The sequence below is a fragment of the Gymnoscopelus braueri genome, assembly GCF_963280865.1.
Source record: "Gymnoscopelus braueri genome assembly, chromosome: 2".
NCBI classification, from domain to species: Eukaryota; Metazoa; Chordata; class Actinopteri; order Myctophiformes; family Myctophidae; genus Gymnoscopelus; species Gymnoscopelus braueri.
In genome coordinates, this window is record NC_137604.1 from 7509395 (window position 1) to 7528401 (window position 19007).

General features: G+C 40.2%; 1 protein-coding gene across 1 annotated transcript; it reads left to right on the forward strand.

Moving 5' to 3' along the window:
• The first annotated feature begins 540 nt into the window (after positions 1 to 540).
• On the forward strand, positions 541 to 17480 carry LOC308104897 (contactin-5-like). Its single transcript, XM_080455528.1, has 15 exons — positions 541 to 577; positions 10255 to 10296; positions 10722 to 10880; positions 11006 to 11111; positions 11474 to 11731; positions 12090 to 12131; positions 12766 to 12927; positions 13094 to 13195; positions 13700 to 13984; positions 14270 to 14368; positions 15323 to 15338; positions 15442 to 15539; positions 15791 to 15841; positions 16381 to 16451; positions 16605 to 17480. Exons 3-14 carry the CDS (start codon positions 10848 to 10850, stop codon positions 16428 to 16430), a joined length of 1302 nt encoding a protein of 433 aa, XP_080311654.1. The 5' UTR covers positions 541 to 577; positions 10255 to 10296; positions 10722 to 10847; the 3' UTR covers positions 16431 to 16451; positions 16605 to 17480.
• The last annotated feature ends 1527 nt before the right edge of the window (positions 17481 to 19007 follow it).

A 19007-nucleotide genomic window follows, 5' to 3' on the forward strand; every position in this document is an offset into this window, starting at 1 on the left:
AACTTCTCTCTGGCTTATAAAGCACTTTCACCTGCAATACAACATTGTCCTGTTTGGCACGGGCGCTATTGAGCCAGTTTGTATCCATGTTATCTCCTGGTTCTGTGTGAAAAAGTAAAAAAAAAAAGGCACAGCAGCAGGAAATGGATGCACCTCCTCAGAGTGTGTGAGACATAGTGTGGGCACCTGCCCTACCAAAAGCCTGTGCACGGCCCTGTGTGTGCGCGTGTGTGTGTGTGTGTGTGTGTGTGTGTGTGTGTGTGTGTGTGTGTGTGTGTGTGTGTGTGTGTGTGTGTGTGTGTGTGTGTGTGTGTGTGTGTGTGTGTGTGTGTGTGTGTGTGTGTGTGTGTGTGTGCGTGCGTGCGTGCGCGCGCGCGCGCGCTGTGCGTGCGTGCATGCGTGCATGTGTTGTGTATGAAGATGTGGGTGTGGGTGTGTGGCAGTGTGCGACAGGAAATGGACTCTTCAGCCAACCAGAAGCTGAAGGGTCTATGTCAAACCACGTACTGCAGCTCTCATTCCGTCAGTTTCAGTCAGTTTGTCACGATGTCGTTTGCATCAACATCTATGATATCCTGTGAGTATTTTATTTCACTATTCATTTAGTTGACTTTTACCGTTAAGCAAATCAAGGCAGAGCATCATGCAATACTTATTTTTCCACTAACACTCTTGCTTTTCTCTCATTTTCATTTATTTAATGAGACAGAAATTTATATTTTGCTACCAAACAAGTTCAAGTTCAAGTGCTGGAGGGACATTTTAGTGGCTTCTTTATGTGGAACGAGGTTTAGATGTAACGTTGTTCAACCTGAGCTTCTCTCAGTTGAAATCTAATTACATTAAATATGGTTAAAGTCTAGTGGTGTCTGTATCATAGAAGACCCTCACCGTGCTGTAGAGAGGCCAAACGTTCTGCCAGCCTGTCAGGACCCAGGTTTTAAAGTTTGCCATATTAATGATACAATGTGTTCATTGTACATGTCACATACATGAAATGTGTTCTCTGCATTTACCCATGTATTTTCCCAACTGTTAGGAGCAGTGAGTATTATTAGTGCAGCACTCGGGAGCTGTTTAGTTAGTATCTTGCTCAGGGGCACATAGACTGTGGCCGGGGCACAAACTGTAACCTTTTGTCTCCCTGACGGCCTCACTACTCACTGGCAGCAATGGCCGCTCCATATGGTATTTGAGGCAGCAACAGAAAGAGTTGGCATTAAGGAAGAGTGCAGTGCACCTCGATGTCAAATTGGCTATTTGGCCCAAAATGTTCAAAAATGTAATATTTGGAAAATGGTATTAAATAATGTAAAGTATACACGTATACTTTTGAGGCTTAAAGACTTTTGGGGGTATCAGTGGCCACTTTGGACACAAATAACATGGCAGCCAACGTCTTTGACTTCATTACCCAAGAGTCTCTGCAAGCGTGTCCGGCAAGGACGCGCTGTGATTGGCCAGTCTTCACTTTGACTGGCAGTTCTGCCTTGGTGCCTTGGCAAATGCCAGGATGAAACTCATTGTCTCCCCTATACATAGTAATACAGTCAAGCCCCTATAGCAGGGACCCCCCTGAGTCTATACATTTATGGAAGGATGATTGTTATTGCTTAAACATGTAACTTTATAATTTTGTGGGACTTAATATGCTATATAGTTGTTAAAAGGTTACATAGTGCTGCTTTGTAAGTATAAGAGACAATTTGAAGACCAGATTATATTGTAAGTGGGCCAATTATGATATGTCTCCTCTGTGGGCCAGTAGTTAGCCAAAGACAGGGGAAAAAAATATGACTTTTTTTTTTTTACAAATAATAATAACGGCCCATTTTGATCGTCGGCCCACCGTGCATACAGTATACCCAAATGTCCAATGGTCAGTCCGCCCCTAGACCTTTAGAAATAAAGTTAATAATGTTACACACAAGAGCTTATTTAAATGTTTCAACTTCGCTTATTTTGACCAAGAGGTAGAGAGATGAAAAGACATACAGCTAAGACAGAAGGTGTGAAAAAGAGAGGAAGAGAGAAAAAACAATGAGCATGAAACATTGAGAAAAACAGGAAGTTAGAGAGGAAAACAGAATGAGACAACGCATTAAATATAACATTGTTCGTGCAAAGCAAACCACATCTCTGAAATGAAGAACAAAAAACACCACGGCACGGTTCACACTCACACACACACACACACACACCAAGGTTATTATAGTTAACGAAAACGAACAAAATAACGAAAACTAAAGGTGAAAAAAACATTTCAGTTAACTAAACTAAATAAAAACTAAAATAAAAAATAAAAAACGATAACTAACTGAAACTGTATTGTGTGTTTACAAAACGAACCAAAACTAACTGAAATTATAGTCAAAATGCCCTTCGTTTTCGTTTTTCTCAATATTTATAAGCCTTTTAGATTTAAATTAATTTGATTAATTTCCCCTGCGCAGTTCTACGTCAGTTGCAGTCACCATTGGTCCGCAGACGTAGTCGCCCCAAAACACCGTCACCCCAGGGCAAATCCGGCAGTATAAGAATCACTGGTATGCGGAAAAAAATGGGGGCGAGCGTGTTTTGGGGCGAGCTACTCCGGTTGTTTTCAATGTGCATCGTCGCACGTGAGCAGCACTGACTGACTGCACGGCAGTGCACGTTACTTTATAATGGCGACGGAGAAACAAGTTAGAAGAAATATGGGATTTATTTGATTACAACAGCAAGAAAGACAATAACAAGTGCCTTGTAGTGCAAACGGGTGATACAATGTGGAGCAATTAATAATAATAATAATAATACATTTTATTTGTAACGCACTTTATATTTGAAGCAAATCTCAAAGTGCTACAGGATTAAAAACATAAAAAAGAAAGTGAAAACAACAATAATAATAAAACAGTGAAATGAATAAACTTCAAATCAAGTCAGCAGGCACAGTAGAAGTTTAAAAAGATAAAACAACTACATCTCTATCTATGCAAATGCCTTGTTAAAAAGGAAGGTTTTTAGGCCCTTTTTAAAAGTGTCAATCGACTGTGCATGGTGCTCTCAGATGGTCCGGGAGGGCATTCCACAGTCGAGGAGCAGCTGATTATCAATTATTCAATGCTTCATTCAACCTTTTAGGTTGAATGAAGCAGGTTAGTTTTAGTGGAGGACACTAGGATACAAGAAGAGTGGGCACTAAGGAAGAGTGGGCACCTCGATGCAAAATTGTCTGTTTAGTCAGAAATGTCACACAGTACCTCATTATCAGACTTAAATGTACTGTACCCTTCAGCTTCTTGTTTATGCCCAAAATGTCTGGATATACAGGTCTTGTAGCAATTTGTAGCAAATATTAGGCCTTAATTGTCGAATGTTCAATCATGTTATAATCATGTATACTTCACATTACCAAACATTGAATTTTTTTACATTTTTACATTTACATTTTGGACAAAATAGCCAATTTTACATGGAGGTGCCCACTCTTCCTGTCACTGGACAGTAAGGCCACTAGGTTTGGCTGGAGACTGCCACCGTGCACCAAAAGCCTGTGCACGATCCCGTGTGTGTGTGTGTGTGTGTGTGTGTGTGTGTGTGTGTGTGTGTGTGTGTGTGTGTGTGTGTGTGTGTGTGTGTGTGTGTGTGGTGTGTGTGTGTGTGTGTGTGTGTGCGTGCATGCGTGTGTAGATCCCTTGAATAAAAGGGAAAAGATAGTAAATAAAGACAAATAGAACCACACATCTCTTCTTCTAGCATCACCAGCTGTGCTAACGAGCTGTTGCTAACTAATTGTATTAGCTTTGTGTGCTATCACCGCAGCCACGGCCACATTGCCTTAATAATCACAACATAAACCTCCAAAACATTCCCATTATGCCTTATTCCAAATGGCAAAATAATACACATACGTTCCCACCTAAATACCATCAATTTGGTGAAACACACTTTACCTTGAATAAAGGGAAAAGATAGTAAATAAAGGGACAGTCAGGACAACCACTTGCTTTGGCTCCATTTACTGTAATAATGACGGAGCATAGCATTAGCGTCCTCTGTATGCTAATGCAGGCATGAGCAATCGATCCCTCATTCAGACCATATAAGGCACAAAGGTAGGAACAGATGGGAACGTGACATAGCATAGCCAGGGGCGGACTGGCCATTTGGCATACCGGACATATGCCCGGTGGGCCGCTGGGCCAGTGGGCCGGTGGGCCACCCCAAAAAAATGTTTGCTCCCGTGTGACGATTATTACGTTCATTTCCAGGTCGCGCGGACAAAATGGACCGGGGGGTGGTGGGCTGGTTCGGACCAAAATGCCAGGGCTGAATTTTGGTCCCAGTCCGCCCCTGGCGTTTCCCAAGCTTATTGTTTCTTTACTTTGGCCCTCTCGTTTAATGTTCATCGTACTGTATATGTCTTGGATGGAGGGAAGTTCACATCCATGTGCTCTGCTGTTCGCACGACTCTTGTGGTTGAGGTCAGTCAGTACAGTTCCCAGGCAGTGATGCAGCCAGTCAGGATGCTTTCTGTGGTTCCTCTGTAGAAGACCCTCAGGACCTTAGAACATATACTTCTTCAGTCACCTGAGAAAATATGAGCGTTGGTGTGTTAATTTACCACCTGTTCAGTGTGTACGTCTCCCCTTTATGCCCATATTTGGAGATTACTGATGTCATCAGTATATTATGCCCATATATGGGCATGCCCCCCATTGGTGGCCATATATGGAGCTGACTGATTTGGTTTCAGCTTATGCCATGACGACACAGCAACTCAACAACAAATCAATACACTCAATACATCCACACAATACACTCCATATTTGAGCGTATAGCTGCATTGGGAGTCAGAGTGTTGTCTGTCCGTCCGTCGACCGCCCACCCTCCCTCCATTAGCCAATTTTAATCGGATAGGATAACCTAAATATACAAAGAAATTACTGCCATATTTAATAACTTTATACTTAAAAAAAAAATTCAATAGTGGAAATAGCCGATATAGCTACAAGCTTGTAGATCTGCTGTTTCCAAAATGTTTGAAAATATATGATAATTTTTCAACATGGAAACGAGTATGACGATTGTGATGATTATGCAATGATGAGTCGATTATGTTATAATTGTGACAAGTCTAAGTACACAATAAGCTTTTTTTGTCTTGTTAAAGGGATATTTCACTTTAAAAAAGAAATTGGGTCATTTTATCGTCTACTCAGGCTTTTAAGTTTTTAAGTTAAAAGCTAAGTTAAGTTTAGAGGCCCTCAGTTGTGGAGCTCGCTAGATGCATCTCTCAAGTCTTCACTATCCTTCCCAATATTTAAGAAACATTTAAAACAATAATTTCTTCCTTACTATAGTCCATTGATTTAGTCATCTTTATACATTTGTTTATTCTTTTTTTGTTTTGTTTGTCTTTTTCTTCTATTGAGCAGTTTTTGTGTTTTTATTTCTTTATTTGCACTACTGCTCCCCTTGGAAACTTTTTTGTATTGTTCTTATTGAACTTTTAATCCAGTTGTTTTAATGAACTCTCCCATGAAGGAAAGGATTCCAAATAAGCCACCTGGCTTCTTCCTTTCCTTGCACAGCAACTTGTCTTTCAATATGTATTGTTTCTATATTTGTTATAACAATGTGCTAATAAACTAAACTAAAATAAGTTGCTTAATTCAGTATTTAGATATTTGATATTCATTTTAACCATGTTAGATTCATCGGAAACACCCGTCCTTGGTTGTGGTGACTGATATTGTCCTTCTAATACTAATACCGTGTTTTTTCAATTACTTTTTTTCATGTATTTTTAATTTTGGGGGAAATAATTTTTTTTTAAAAATGAAATAAATGAAAAAAGTAATTAAAAAAAACATGGCCCTCTCACATATTAGAAGGGCAGGATGAGTCACCAGAAACAAGGACGGGTGTTTTTGATGAATCTAACATTGAGTCAATTGAGTTTGAAGTTATAATGGGTTTGTATAGGAAGGGGGCGTGTCTGATCAAATGAATATCAAATATCTACAGTAAATACTGTATCAAGCAATTTAAAAACTGCCAGGGGGGCTCACAAAAGCCTGAGTTTTTTTTAAAGTGAAATATCCCTTTAACACTGAGGGGCTTGTTCTCCTGGCAACTATTGTGTCAAGTTCTCCACCTCCCTGAACGCTGCGCTGCAGTCTATGAACAGCAATGTCATATTCAGCCATGGGGTGTAGCACCAAATTCTGGGCCCTGGGGACAAAGATTCACTGTGGGCCCCGCTATGATTTTTTTTTCTCTAAAAAAGACAAAAAAATTGGTTTTCTTTTTTCTTTAGGCCCCCCTTACCTTGTAGCGCTGCCACACATGTGTAAAAGAGGATTTAGTTTTATAATGGCATTTAAAAGTTTATGCCTATGAATTAAAATATTCCTTATATTAACGCCATCCTTTAAGGGTAAGGTCCTATCTTTTGTAATGTTTATGTTTTCATTTTGATGGATTGTGATTGATTGATTGACATTGAGTGACGGGTCCGTGAATGACTGACACACCATATAGTGTGCGGAAGTTGCCGGCCCTGAGGGGGAAAAAAACGACAGAGACAAACCGTCAGGGAGTCCACGGGAGACCTGGTTTAGTTTGATTAAGTATTTGTCTGTTCCTCTAAGCTATCAGTGGAAAATAGCCAAGGCCACATTAACTGTCAATACTCACCGTTCAAAGGGAAGACCCGCGGGACATTCTTCTGACTGGTGAGATCGTTTTATATTTTGTTTATATCCAGCGTGGATATGTTTGTTCTCTCCGTGGAGATATGAACGTTTCTTTGGATTATTCCGCTTCTGGAGAGGATTACGTTTTCTTTTGGATTTCTATTGGATTTACTTTTTTCGTGCTGTTTTGGGGGAGCGTTTGGGAGACGCTACACGGACCGATATTGGAACAATAGGAGCGTGCGTGCGGACGTGCGCGAGACGCGGACTTTACCGTCGGGCTTCACGATCTGCTACATTTGGCAATACATGTATTATTTTCCTGTCATTGATTTAGATAAAAGGGTTAAACTTGACCACAAACTTTCGTGCTTTATTTCTGGCTGTGTTTATTTGCTGTTTATTTATTGAAGTGCACTGCTTTCAGCCTAATCAATTGTATCTGAAGAGATCATTCACAACCCGTGATTTAAAAAATAGTAATAGTCAAATATATAATATCTGACCGTTACAACCTGGGGCCCTAGTAACTCAGTCCCACTTACACCCCCCCCCCCCCCCATGTGACGCCCCTGTATTCAACATTCTCACATAGGAGTTGTTTTTCTCCACATGGGAGATACATTGATATCCTGTATGGGCTTTGCTGATGGTCACTAAAAAGACATGCATGTTTGTGCTCAGTAAAAATACCCTGTAGAACACTAGTTCTCAAAGTGGGGTCCGGGGACCCCCAGGGGTCCGTGAGGGGGTTCCAGGGGGTCTCCAGCTAAAGGAGGAATATGTTAACCACTTAAGCTCTATTTTCTTTTTCAGCTATTCGAAAACAACCAATCTACAAGCTCATAACACGAGAGCTTGTAGATTGGTTATTTTCGAAATAGTTTGACAAATGCTGATACATTTTCTCTTATGGGGGTCCTTGGCACAAATTGTTTTCAGATCGGGGTCTGCGACCAAATAATAACTAGAAAAAGTGCTCCTCGGAGCACAGGTCTCCGCCAGGTCAGGTACGTTATTGTGGCCTCCTGGTGGCGCTATAATAGGCCAATGTGAAAAGGGTGCCATTTATTCTTAGGTCTTTCACGGCAATCAGACACTGCATTCATGATTTGAGGCATTTTGTTCCAAAAATGTGTTTTGCTAAATTAGACCTGCTGGTGGCGCTATAACAGGCCAGTGTGAAAAGGGTGGCATTTCTTCCTCGGCCTAGTGGGAATGTGCGTGTGAAAATTCACGGAAATCGCAAGCTGCGTGCATAGTTTGAGGCTTTTTGTTCAAAACGGACCAATCCTGCAAACTTTGGAAGCCAACCATAGGCAATGAGGATGGAATATGGGAAATCGGACAGATTTGTGTTGATCACATGACTATAAAGATACTGTGTACCGATTTGCATGACGTTTGGATAAAATCTGTAGGAGTAATGTTAAAAAAAAGGGTTTTGCACAAATCGGCCTCCTGGTGGCGCTATAACAGGTCCATGTGAAAAAATTGTGGCAGAGGTTCTGAATTGGCATCCAGGGAGTGTGTGTGCACAGTTTCGGAGCGACCGGGCCAACGGTGCCAGAGATTAGCTGCTAACACACAGACAGGACACACGGACGGACACACGGACACACGGACGGACGGACGGACGGACGGACGGACAGGGGCGAAAACATACTCTCTCGCCATGCCTTTCGGCCTGGCGGAGACAATTATAATAGTAATAATAATGTCGTTGTTTGTTAATAAGAGAGAATGTGTGAAAAAGAGAGGAAGAGCGAAATAGAGAGAGAGAGAAAAAAAAGAGAACTAGAAAAAGTGCTCCTTGGAGCACAGGTCTCCGCCAGGTCAGGTAAGTTATTCTGGCCTCCTGGTGGCGCTATAATAGGCCAATGTGAAAAGGGTGCCATTTATTCTTAGGTCTTTCATGGCAATCAGACACTGCATTCATGATTTGAGGCATTTTGTTCCAAAAATGTGTTTTGCTAAATTAGACCTGCTGGTGGCGCTATAACAGGCCAATGTGAAAAGGGTGGCATTTCTTCCTCGGCCTAGTGGGAATGTGCGTGTGAAAATTCACGGAAATCGCAAGCTGCGTGCATAGTTTGAGGCTTTTTGTTCAAAACGGACCAATCCTGCAAACTTTGGAAGCCTACCATAGGCAATGAGGATGGAATATGGGAAATCGGACAGATTCGTGTTGATCACATGACTAGAGATACTGTGTACCGATTTGCATGACGTTTGGATAAAATCTGTAGGAGTAATGTAAAGAAATGGGTTTTACACAAATCGGCCTCCTGGTGGCGCTATAACAGGCCCATGTGAAAAAATTGGGGCAGAGGTTCTGAATTGGCATCCAGGGAGTGTGTGTGCACAGTTTCGGAGCGACCGGGCCAACGGTGCCGGAGATTAGCTGCTAACACACAGACAGGACGGACACACACACGGACACACGGACGGACGGATGGACGGACAAGGGGCAAAACATACTCTCTCGCCATGCGTTTCGGCCTGGCGGAGACAATGAGTGTGAAACATTGAGAGAAACAGGAAGTCAGAGAGGAACACAGAGTGGACAGAATGACAACACCCTAACAAATAACTTATTTTAGGAAATGCATATTCACACACACACACGCGCACGCACGCACGCACGCACGCACGCACGCTAGTGTCTCAGTGCTGAGTGTGAATGATTAATCATTGGACTGAATGTTAAATCATGCTGCTGGTGGTTTGTGGTGTACTGTACATGTGATCAATGAAGTGTCTGCCTCCTCAGTTTGGTTTTCTGTCACAGTGGATTATAATCCATAATTAATAATCCATAGTGAGTAGATTACTCTTTGTATTAGATGTAGTTACTGTACATTTCAGAGGATTAAAGGTGTGTGGATGGAATGTATGCAGCTCTACATCACATGCAGGCTGCAGGACAATCATATAAATGTGTTGAATATTGAACTATGATTCATGTACGTTGCAAAGTTAAACATTAATGCAATGTACTTGAATAGCACTTTGCACAAAGATGCTACGCACATCAGATCCTTATAGTGGTGCTGGCTCACGGCAGAAAAATCTAAAGGTAAATTGTCAAAAGACAAAAAATGGCCGCACACACCGTTATAACCAAAGTGCAAATTTATTATAGGACGCAGAGTAAAAAAGTTACCAACGTTTCGGCACAAATGCCTTCTTACCATATACCCTGAAGAAGGCATTTGTGCCGAAACGTTGGTAACTTTTTACTCTGCGTCCTATAATAAATTTGCACTTTGGTTATAACGGTGTGTGCGGCCATTTTTTGTCTTTTGACAATTTACCTTGAATAGCACTTAACATTAAATGAACTATGAAATGTAATGAACTATTGAACTGAATCGAATGGAGAGCTGATGCATTAACTTTACATGAACTTGAATACTTGAATATCCCTGTTGTTAGTCATGATAAGACGATAAGATAAAATAAGAACTATAATGACTGGGTACAGTCATTAAAGTTAACTTTTTGTCCGTCTGACTCTCTCTCTCTCTCTCTCTCTCTCTCTCTCTCTCTCTCTCTCTCCACACAGTGGTGTATCTCCTCATCTGTTGTGGATCTGCTCAAACAGAGGGTGAGACAACTTCAAAGCATTGCATTATGGGTAGTGTGAGACAAGCCATCTGATGTGTTCCAACCATCCTGTTCATACACTATAAACATTACTTCACACAACTTAATTAAATAACTAAATACTTAACTAAATACACAACTTAATTAAATAACTAAATACTTAACTAAATACACAACTTAATTCAGAGATTTTCAAACCCAATCCACATCATCAAATAAACGCATGTATACTTTTTATGGATTCATAAGGTGAATAGTTATATATAGTTTGTTTGAATAGTATTAGGCTATCATTGTATATAGTTTGTACATCCCTATTCATTTTTACCCCCCCCCCCCTCCCATCTCTCTCTCTCTCTCTCTCTCTCTCTCTCTCTCTCTCTCTCTCTCTCTCTCTCTCTCTCTCTCTCTCTCTCTCTCTTCCAGTGTCTCTGAGAGTCAGTCCAGATAGAGCTCAGTTCTTTAAAGGTGAGTCCATCTCACTGAGCTGTGAGGAAGCAGGGAACTCTACACTGGAGTTGACTGTGACACGATACGGCAGTGAGAGGGTGGATGGAGCCTGCAGTAAATGGGGAACCACCGAAGGTACGGACGGATGGATGGATGGATGGGTGGATGGATGATTGGGTGGGCGGATGGACAGATGGAGGGACGAACGGACGGACGGACAGATAATGAAATCCCTCTTTCTTCATTGTGATTCCTTTTAGGAGTTTCCTGTATCATCAGGTCACTGCATCATGGAGACAGTGGACGTTACAGGTGTCAGTCCAAGTCAAGAAAAAGGAAGCCGGTCCATCAACATTCAGATCTCTGGTACAATCAATATAATGATATCAATATAATTAATAATTAATATATTGTAGTTGGTAAACAGATATAATATAACTACATAACATAACTACATAACTATAGATGTTCATAACTCACTGCTGTTGGTTCTATGTTCATAACTCAACATGCTGTTGGTTCTATAGATGTTCATAACTCAACATGCTGTTGGTTCTATAGATGTTCATAACTCAACATGCTGTTGGTTCTATAAATGTCATAACTCAACATGCTGTTGGTTCTATAGATGTTCATAACTCAACATGCTGTTGGTTCTATAGATGTTCATAACTCAACATGCTGTTGGTTCTATAGATGTTCATAACTCAACATGCTGTTGGTTCTAGATGGAGATGTGATCCTGGAGAGGTCTCTACTTCCTGTGGAAGGAAGTGATGTCACACTCCGCTGCTTGTACAAAGACAAGACAACTGGTAAACCATCCTCTGACCTCCCAGCTGATTTCTATAAAGATGGATCCCTCATCAGCACTGAGTCTACAGGACAGATGACCATCCACAATGTTAACAAGTCTGATCAAGGATCCTACAAATGTAACATCTCTGACCTTGGAGAGTCACCAGAGAGCAGGATGTATGTGAGAGGTGAGATAGTCATGCAATAATAATGAAAATGTATAGATTACAAGACCATTATCCATAATGAATAATCCAATTGAATTATCTAATCAAATTTCTGTGGATTAAAGGTGTGTGGGTCATTAGTTATCTGTGGATGCTGGCAGACAGGATAATCATATAGTTGAATATTGAAGTGTGATTCATCTACGTTGCAAAGTGAAACATTATTGACATGTATTTCACTTACACTTGATATCAAATAAACTATTGAATTGAATGGAGAGCTGAATGAACATTAACTTGAATAACCCTGGACTCTCTCTCTCTCTCTCTTCTCTCTCTCTCACTCTCTCTCTCTCTCTCTCTCTCTCTCTCCACACAGTGGTGTATCTCCCATTCTGTTGTGGACCTGCTCAAACAGAGGGTGAGACAGCTTTAATACATTGCTTTATGGGTAATGTGAGACAAGCCATTTATATTCACATTGTACATAGTTTTGTTATTTTATACCACCCTGAAGTGGAGCACTATAAAGTATAGCAACCCTTGTGGTTACTGGGGCGCTAAGTGGTGATCATACTCATTCCCTGTTTTAATTATATGATTCTATGTCCCCCCCCCCCCCACCACTCACACACACACACACACACACACACACACACACACACACACACACACACACACACACACACACACACACACACACACACACACACACACACACACACACACACACAGAGAGAGACAGACTGACAGACAGACAGACAGACAGACAGACAGACACTCTCTCTCTCTCTCTCTCTCTCTCTCTCTCTCTCTCTCTCTCTCTCTCTCTCTCTCTCTCTCTCTCTCTCTCTCTCTCTCTCGTACTTGAATAGCCCTGTTATTAAGATAAGATGATAAGATAAGATAAGAACTATAATGACTGGTACAGTAGAGTTAACTTTTTGTCTGACTCTCTCTCTCTCTCTCTCTCTCTCTCTCTCTCTCTCTCTCTCTCTCCTCTCTCTCTCTCTCTCTCTCTCTCTCTCTCTCTCTCTCTCTCTCTCTCTCTCCAGTGTCTCTGAGAGTCAGTCCAGAAAGAGCTCAGTTCTTTCTATTTGAGTCCATCTCACTGAGCTGTGAGGAAGCAGGGAACCCTACACTGGATTGGTCTGTGAGAAGAAAGACCGGAGAGGAGGATGTTGAAGTCTGCGGCTATGAATTTGGAAGAACCAACAGTATGTAGGACGGACAGACAGAAAGACGGCTGGTGACAGTCAGACAGACAGACAGACAGACAGACAGACAGACAGACAGACAGACAGACAGACAGACAGACAGACAGACAGATAGATGGTTTTAACCAAAATCCCTGTTTCCTTACATTGTGATGTTGTGTTACAGAGTCCTGTGTCATCCCGAGGGCGCGGTCTTGGGACATTGGAGTTTACTGGTGTCAGTCCAAGTCAGGAGAACTCAGCCAGTCCATCAACATTACAATCACATGTACGATCAATATAATCACATCAATATGTTCAATACATTTGACACAGTGGTAAAGTATCTGCCACCACCGTGGTGTCGGGGGGTTCTTATCCACAGCGGGGCATCTGCCCTGTAGAGCGTCTATACGAACACAATTGCCCCGTGTTGGGGGGATGGAAGCCGGGTGGGGAGGGTGATATAACTGCATGTATTCCTACGGGCTTGGGGGGGGGGGGGGGCACCTGTCAGCAGGGAGTGTTGAACGGGAGGAGTAGGACGAAGGCTCTACTTCCTCCCGGTGGGGGCTCCTCACTGGCAGGTGAGTCAGTAGGATACAACACACAGAAAGGTGTGTGGGGGGGGAATTAATTGGCATAACGACTAAATTGGGGAGAAAAAGGGGTAAAAGCTAAATACATAAATAAATGAATATATATATACATTTAAAAATGATCCACCATCATCTTTGCTGTGCAGTTCCTTCCAGGTTTATTTTGTCTTCATGTGCATTATCGTTAGTTCTAGATGAAGAAGTGATCCTGGAGAGTCCTGTACTTCCTGTGATGGAAGGAAGTGATGTCACACTCCGCTGCTTGTACAAAAACAAAACAACTGGTTATATATGGTATGACCTGACAACATGGATAACATCCTCCGGCCGCCCAGCTGATTTCTATAAAGATGGATCCCTCATCAGCACTGAGTCTACAGGACAGATGACCATCCACAGTGTTTACAAGTCTGATGAAGGATTCTACAAGTGTAACATCTCCCTTGAAGAGTCACCAGAGAGCTGGATGGATGTGAGAGGTGAGATAGTCATGAAATAATGATGAATACATAAACAGAGTTTGAACCTCCCACTAGTGACCCCTAGAGGCTGTGCTGCTCTGCTGCACCTCACATGATCAAAGTCTGATCCACATGGTCCATCCTTAGAGAATAAACCCCAATCTGATTTGTAACAGTGGTTCTGCCCTACTCTTCTAAATGTAAATGTGAACACTGAGTCTTGAATTGAAATGTTTGACATTTAAAAGAGATTCACAGTTCTTAAAATGTTGTTCAAGAGGAATATGTCTCATTTTTATTTAGAATCAGACCCTCTGCCTCCATATTTCTATCCTCTGATTGGGGCTGGAGTCTCCATCTTTCTGCTGATTCTGGGTCTGTGTGTCTGGTGGAAATGCAGAGGTACTCACGCACACACACACACACACACACACACACACACACACACACACACACACACACACACACACACACACACACACACACATGGCCGTTTAGAGAACACTGTAAAACACTGTAATATACACAATACCTGTGTCTTATAACCTGTGCAATATTATAACTACATTCTACATGCCTCTGCCAAATGATAAATGCCTTATTTCATAATAACATAAGAACTTCTTATGCTGTTAACACACTGATCATCATGCAGTGTTAAAGGACTAGTTCACCCCCAAAATGTATTAAAACATAAAATCTATTAGTCACCCCATGGAGACTTAAATTCATGAATATTTGTTTAGTTTTTGTCGCATTCCTAAGCCAATAATTTGATGACCAGCGAACCGGTAGGCAGCGGTTCCGGTAGGAACCGCTGCCGGAAAATTATTGCAGCATTTAATTTAGCTTTGGTCATGTTAGTCATATGAAATGTTTTACTTCTAGTTTTAGTTGACTAAGTATCATAATAAGATTTTAGACAACTAGACAACTACAATTGATTTAGTCAACACAATTGTTGTCATTTATTTTGTCATTTTGACAGGCCTTGATGGCATCCTAATGCCTGATTTATACTTTGCTGTGTGCAACAAAAAAAAGAAGCCGATCTACAAGCTCACAAGCTGCGTTGTGAGCTTGTAGATGAAAATAGCCGATCTACAAGCTCACAAGCTGCGTTGTGAGCTTGTAGATGAAAATAGCCGATCTACAAGCTCACAAGATGCGTTTTAAGCTTGTAGATCGGCTATTTTCAGAGCGGGACACCCACGCGCGGCCAAGCATAAAATGACTTGTCTTAGTTCTACTGGATCTCTTCTCCACTCGTCCTCCCCAAGATTTTCGTCATAGTTTTAGTTGATGAAATGAACACATCATAATGTATGTGTTCTTTTTTCTCCTTTTAATTTACAGATCCATGTTGTGTCAGGTACAGTATTGATGTCTGTCTATTCATCTACATAACTCCATAGATTACATCTTGTTTTCTATTCACATTTATGTTAAATATTATGTTTATCTTTTGATCACAGATCTATTCAGTCTCAGGGAACCAATCAGGGGTCAGCTACAGACCAGAGGACCAATCAAAGTGGAACTCCTGATGATGTGTACCTCCCACTGCAACACGGTCAGTCTTTGAACCAATCATGTTGGTTAAGAACAATTCTGACAAGTACACAATGGCTCTAATTTGAATCTAAATTGATTTATAACTTAAAAAACAAAAAAAAACAACTTTATTCATTAAACAATTAATGTAATTTTTGGAAGTACATAGAATTCTGTCAGTTCTAATTAGCAGAATAATTAACTAAATTGAAACCATGATTGAAATAATAAAAATAAACACCACATTAATGTTTATTTGTTCACCTCTAGGCGACACAAGTGTCTATGAAGTAATTCATCATTCTGACGACTATGAAAATGGTAAAGTATAAACTTTTTAAAGATACATTAAATCAAATTTCATGAACTTTTAGTTTTAATATTAATGTTATTATTTGATTCACTGGCGGAACAAGTCAATACCCCCTCCCACAAAAAGTAAAGGTCTGTGTGATTGTGATCTGACGTCTGGAGGGCCGGGCCCCTGGAGTCCCGGGGCCGAGGAACCGCCGAACCTCCAGCTCCCCCTGACGCTCCTCCCCTGATTTGATTAGTTATAAATGTTTTCATCTCCATGAATTCAAGGCTTCATGGGGTGTGCAATTGATAGAAAATAAGTACTTTTTTGGGTGAACTACTAACGTGCACACATACCCGTATTCATATTTTGAAGTCAAGTGGTTGTTGAGTAAATATCCAGTAAGCAGAGATATCTGTGTGATTTATTAAGATGGAATGGGAATTGAACTCAGAGAACGACATGACTCTGTTAGTCGAGAGATGATGAATACACCAACATATTCATCAAACACACATTCTGCAAAGCTGTTGATTGTTTTCAATTCATGTTTCACTCACAGTACCGAGACCTAACTTTGAAGCTGATCCAGTTCATTCAAATCAAGAATAGTTCTACAAAATGGATGTGGAGGTAAGATTATGTGTATCATATACATTATGTTTTGACTATTTTTAAGCTGCATATTCCACAGTTAATGAAGTGTTATGACAGTAGATAACCTCATTGTACTGCATGTTCAATAACGGTCTATCCTGTACATTTAATACTGTAACTTTGTTTCAGGTCCTCAGATAGAGACGTGTAGGACAACCCGACATGACAGATGGTTCAAACGTCAAATCACCACAGAAATAAATGTGTATTTGTAATAATGTATGTTTATGATAATGTGCTGACTTGACTGTGGGATGACTGACACTTTTATGCATCAACGGTGGCAAAGCCCAGAGGTCAAAGATTTTGGATAAATGTGAAAGTAATGGGAAATAAGATAGAGTAGCCTCAAAAGAATTACAAAACCTTGATTGGATGAACCGTTCTCTCAATGAAGCACATAATACGTAACGATGTGTAATTGAATGTTTCAGTATAGACAGCTGGATTAAAGATGATCACTGTATCAATGGAACCAGTGGCATCGCTTTTTTTTTATTCTGATCTGGGCAGTGACCACATTGAGGCTAATCATGTCCGTTTTGAACAAAAATGTAATGAATTAGGATGCACATCAATCATAACACCCAGTGGGGACTAGGAGTCCCTGTTTTGTTTTCATCTCTTATTTTCTCGTTTTGTTTGTACTTTTACTTACAGTATACACATGTATGTGGGTCATTTTCAATGAGCATACATTGAGCAGGTTGCTGGTCCACAAAACCAGGATGTAATCATACTGTATAATGTATGTTGGTGTAGTATATATATCCCTGAATAGATGTGTGTTGATAAAGAGTGTATTTTATATCCATTATTGTGAACCCAGGAGGTGAGAGGCAATCATCAAGAACATGTTTTGTTTTATTGTAAACATGTTTTCAAATGGTTTTAATATATGAGAATGTTTTCAAATGGTTTTAAAATATGAGAATGTTTTTGTTTTATTGTAAACACATTTTCAAATGGTTTTAATATATAAGAATGTTTTCAAATGGTTTTAAGATATGAGAATGTTTTCAAATGGGTTTAAGATATGAAAATATGTTTGTTTTATTGTAAACATGTTTTTAGATATTTTAAGATATGGGAATGTTTTTGTTTTATTATAAACATTACCATTGTCTGTTGCTTTTATAGCTTTGTATTATGTTACAGTCAATTTGGAAGAGCAGGGAGTTTGAAAACTCACTATGGAACTATGGAAAAAAAATTCACATGACATGTAATCATGAACACAGATCATTAACAAAGCAATCAGTTGATATTTGACAGGTACATGGCATTTTCTACAGGCTAAACAGAAGTTAGTGAGAGAATAAAGTCTAAAATCTTTTTTTTTTCCTAAAGACAAATTGAAATTTGACAAGTACATGTACTTAGTTACTGTCCACCATTGATGATGGGTATGATTACATGTGCTAGTTTATGTGTTTGCTTTGGTTTGTCTTCTTCTACCCAATATACTGTAAACATTATATTACAATATTCATATTTTCATTTTAAATCAAAGCCTATGGAATGTAAATAACAATTTAACTGTGTTTCATTTTAATACAATGTTTAATGCAGATTAATAAAGTGTGTTTTATTCTTAAACAGTGCATTAGTTATTGTGCAACTATTTCTTATAATTTCAGCATCATTTCCTATCAGCATTAATTCTTATAATTTCATCATTTCCTATCAGCATAAAAGTACAATTTCCGCCTAAAGTAAAGCTCGGTGTAAAGGACTATATTTCATAATTTCTTCAGATAAATTACATTCTGGCTCTCAGGTGATGTAGGGCAGAAACCTGGTTCATACCTCAACATATGATGAAGATAAGAGTGAGCATTCTCAAGTTATGGGCTTTTTTTGTCACCTTTCTCCTATTCAGACTGGCCTATATTGGCTCTATTTGAGAGATTGGGGAAAGTCAAAAGAATTGCACAATAATAATAATGGTTTTGTTCTATAACTCGGGTAGGGCTATCTGGAAAACTAAAGTCTTTTTTGAGGACTTGCTGCTAGACTATGTTGTGTGCCTGGATAGCTAAAGCTAAAGATAATACTGAAGTCAGTACCTAGAACGGAATCATTCATTGACTCATTCATTGACTCCTCTTGGAATAGAGTCTGCTCTTCTGTGTCACTGTGTGCCATCTCTGAACTTGAGTTGGAAGGATTAGAAGTGGAGGGCTGGAGGCCCTCTCTTCTCTATAGCTTTGGTACTCACAGGGTTTGTCAAACAACGTAAACTCTATAACATCACACAAATCTAAATAACACCATGTCTTGCGTCTCATTTCCACTCCGGGAATTGTGGTCATTGATGGTACTGCCTTTTCAACGCTTTTAGTTTGTTAATACTTGCGCCTTGGGTCTAATGATACTGTAGTACAGTATATTGTACAAGCGTGAAACATAGTTGGAAGGTCCAGACAAGTACAAGTTCCTTAAGTTGGTTTATTGTATAAAACAGCGGTACATGAGGCCTTGCTGCTACATGTGGTCGGTGGAAGGGGCCGTAGCAAGAGCTCTGGGGCT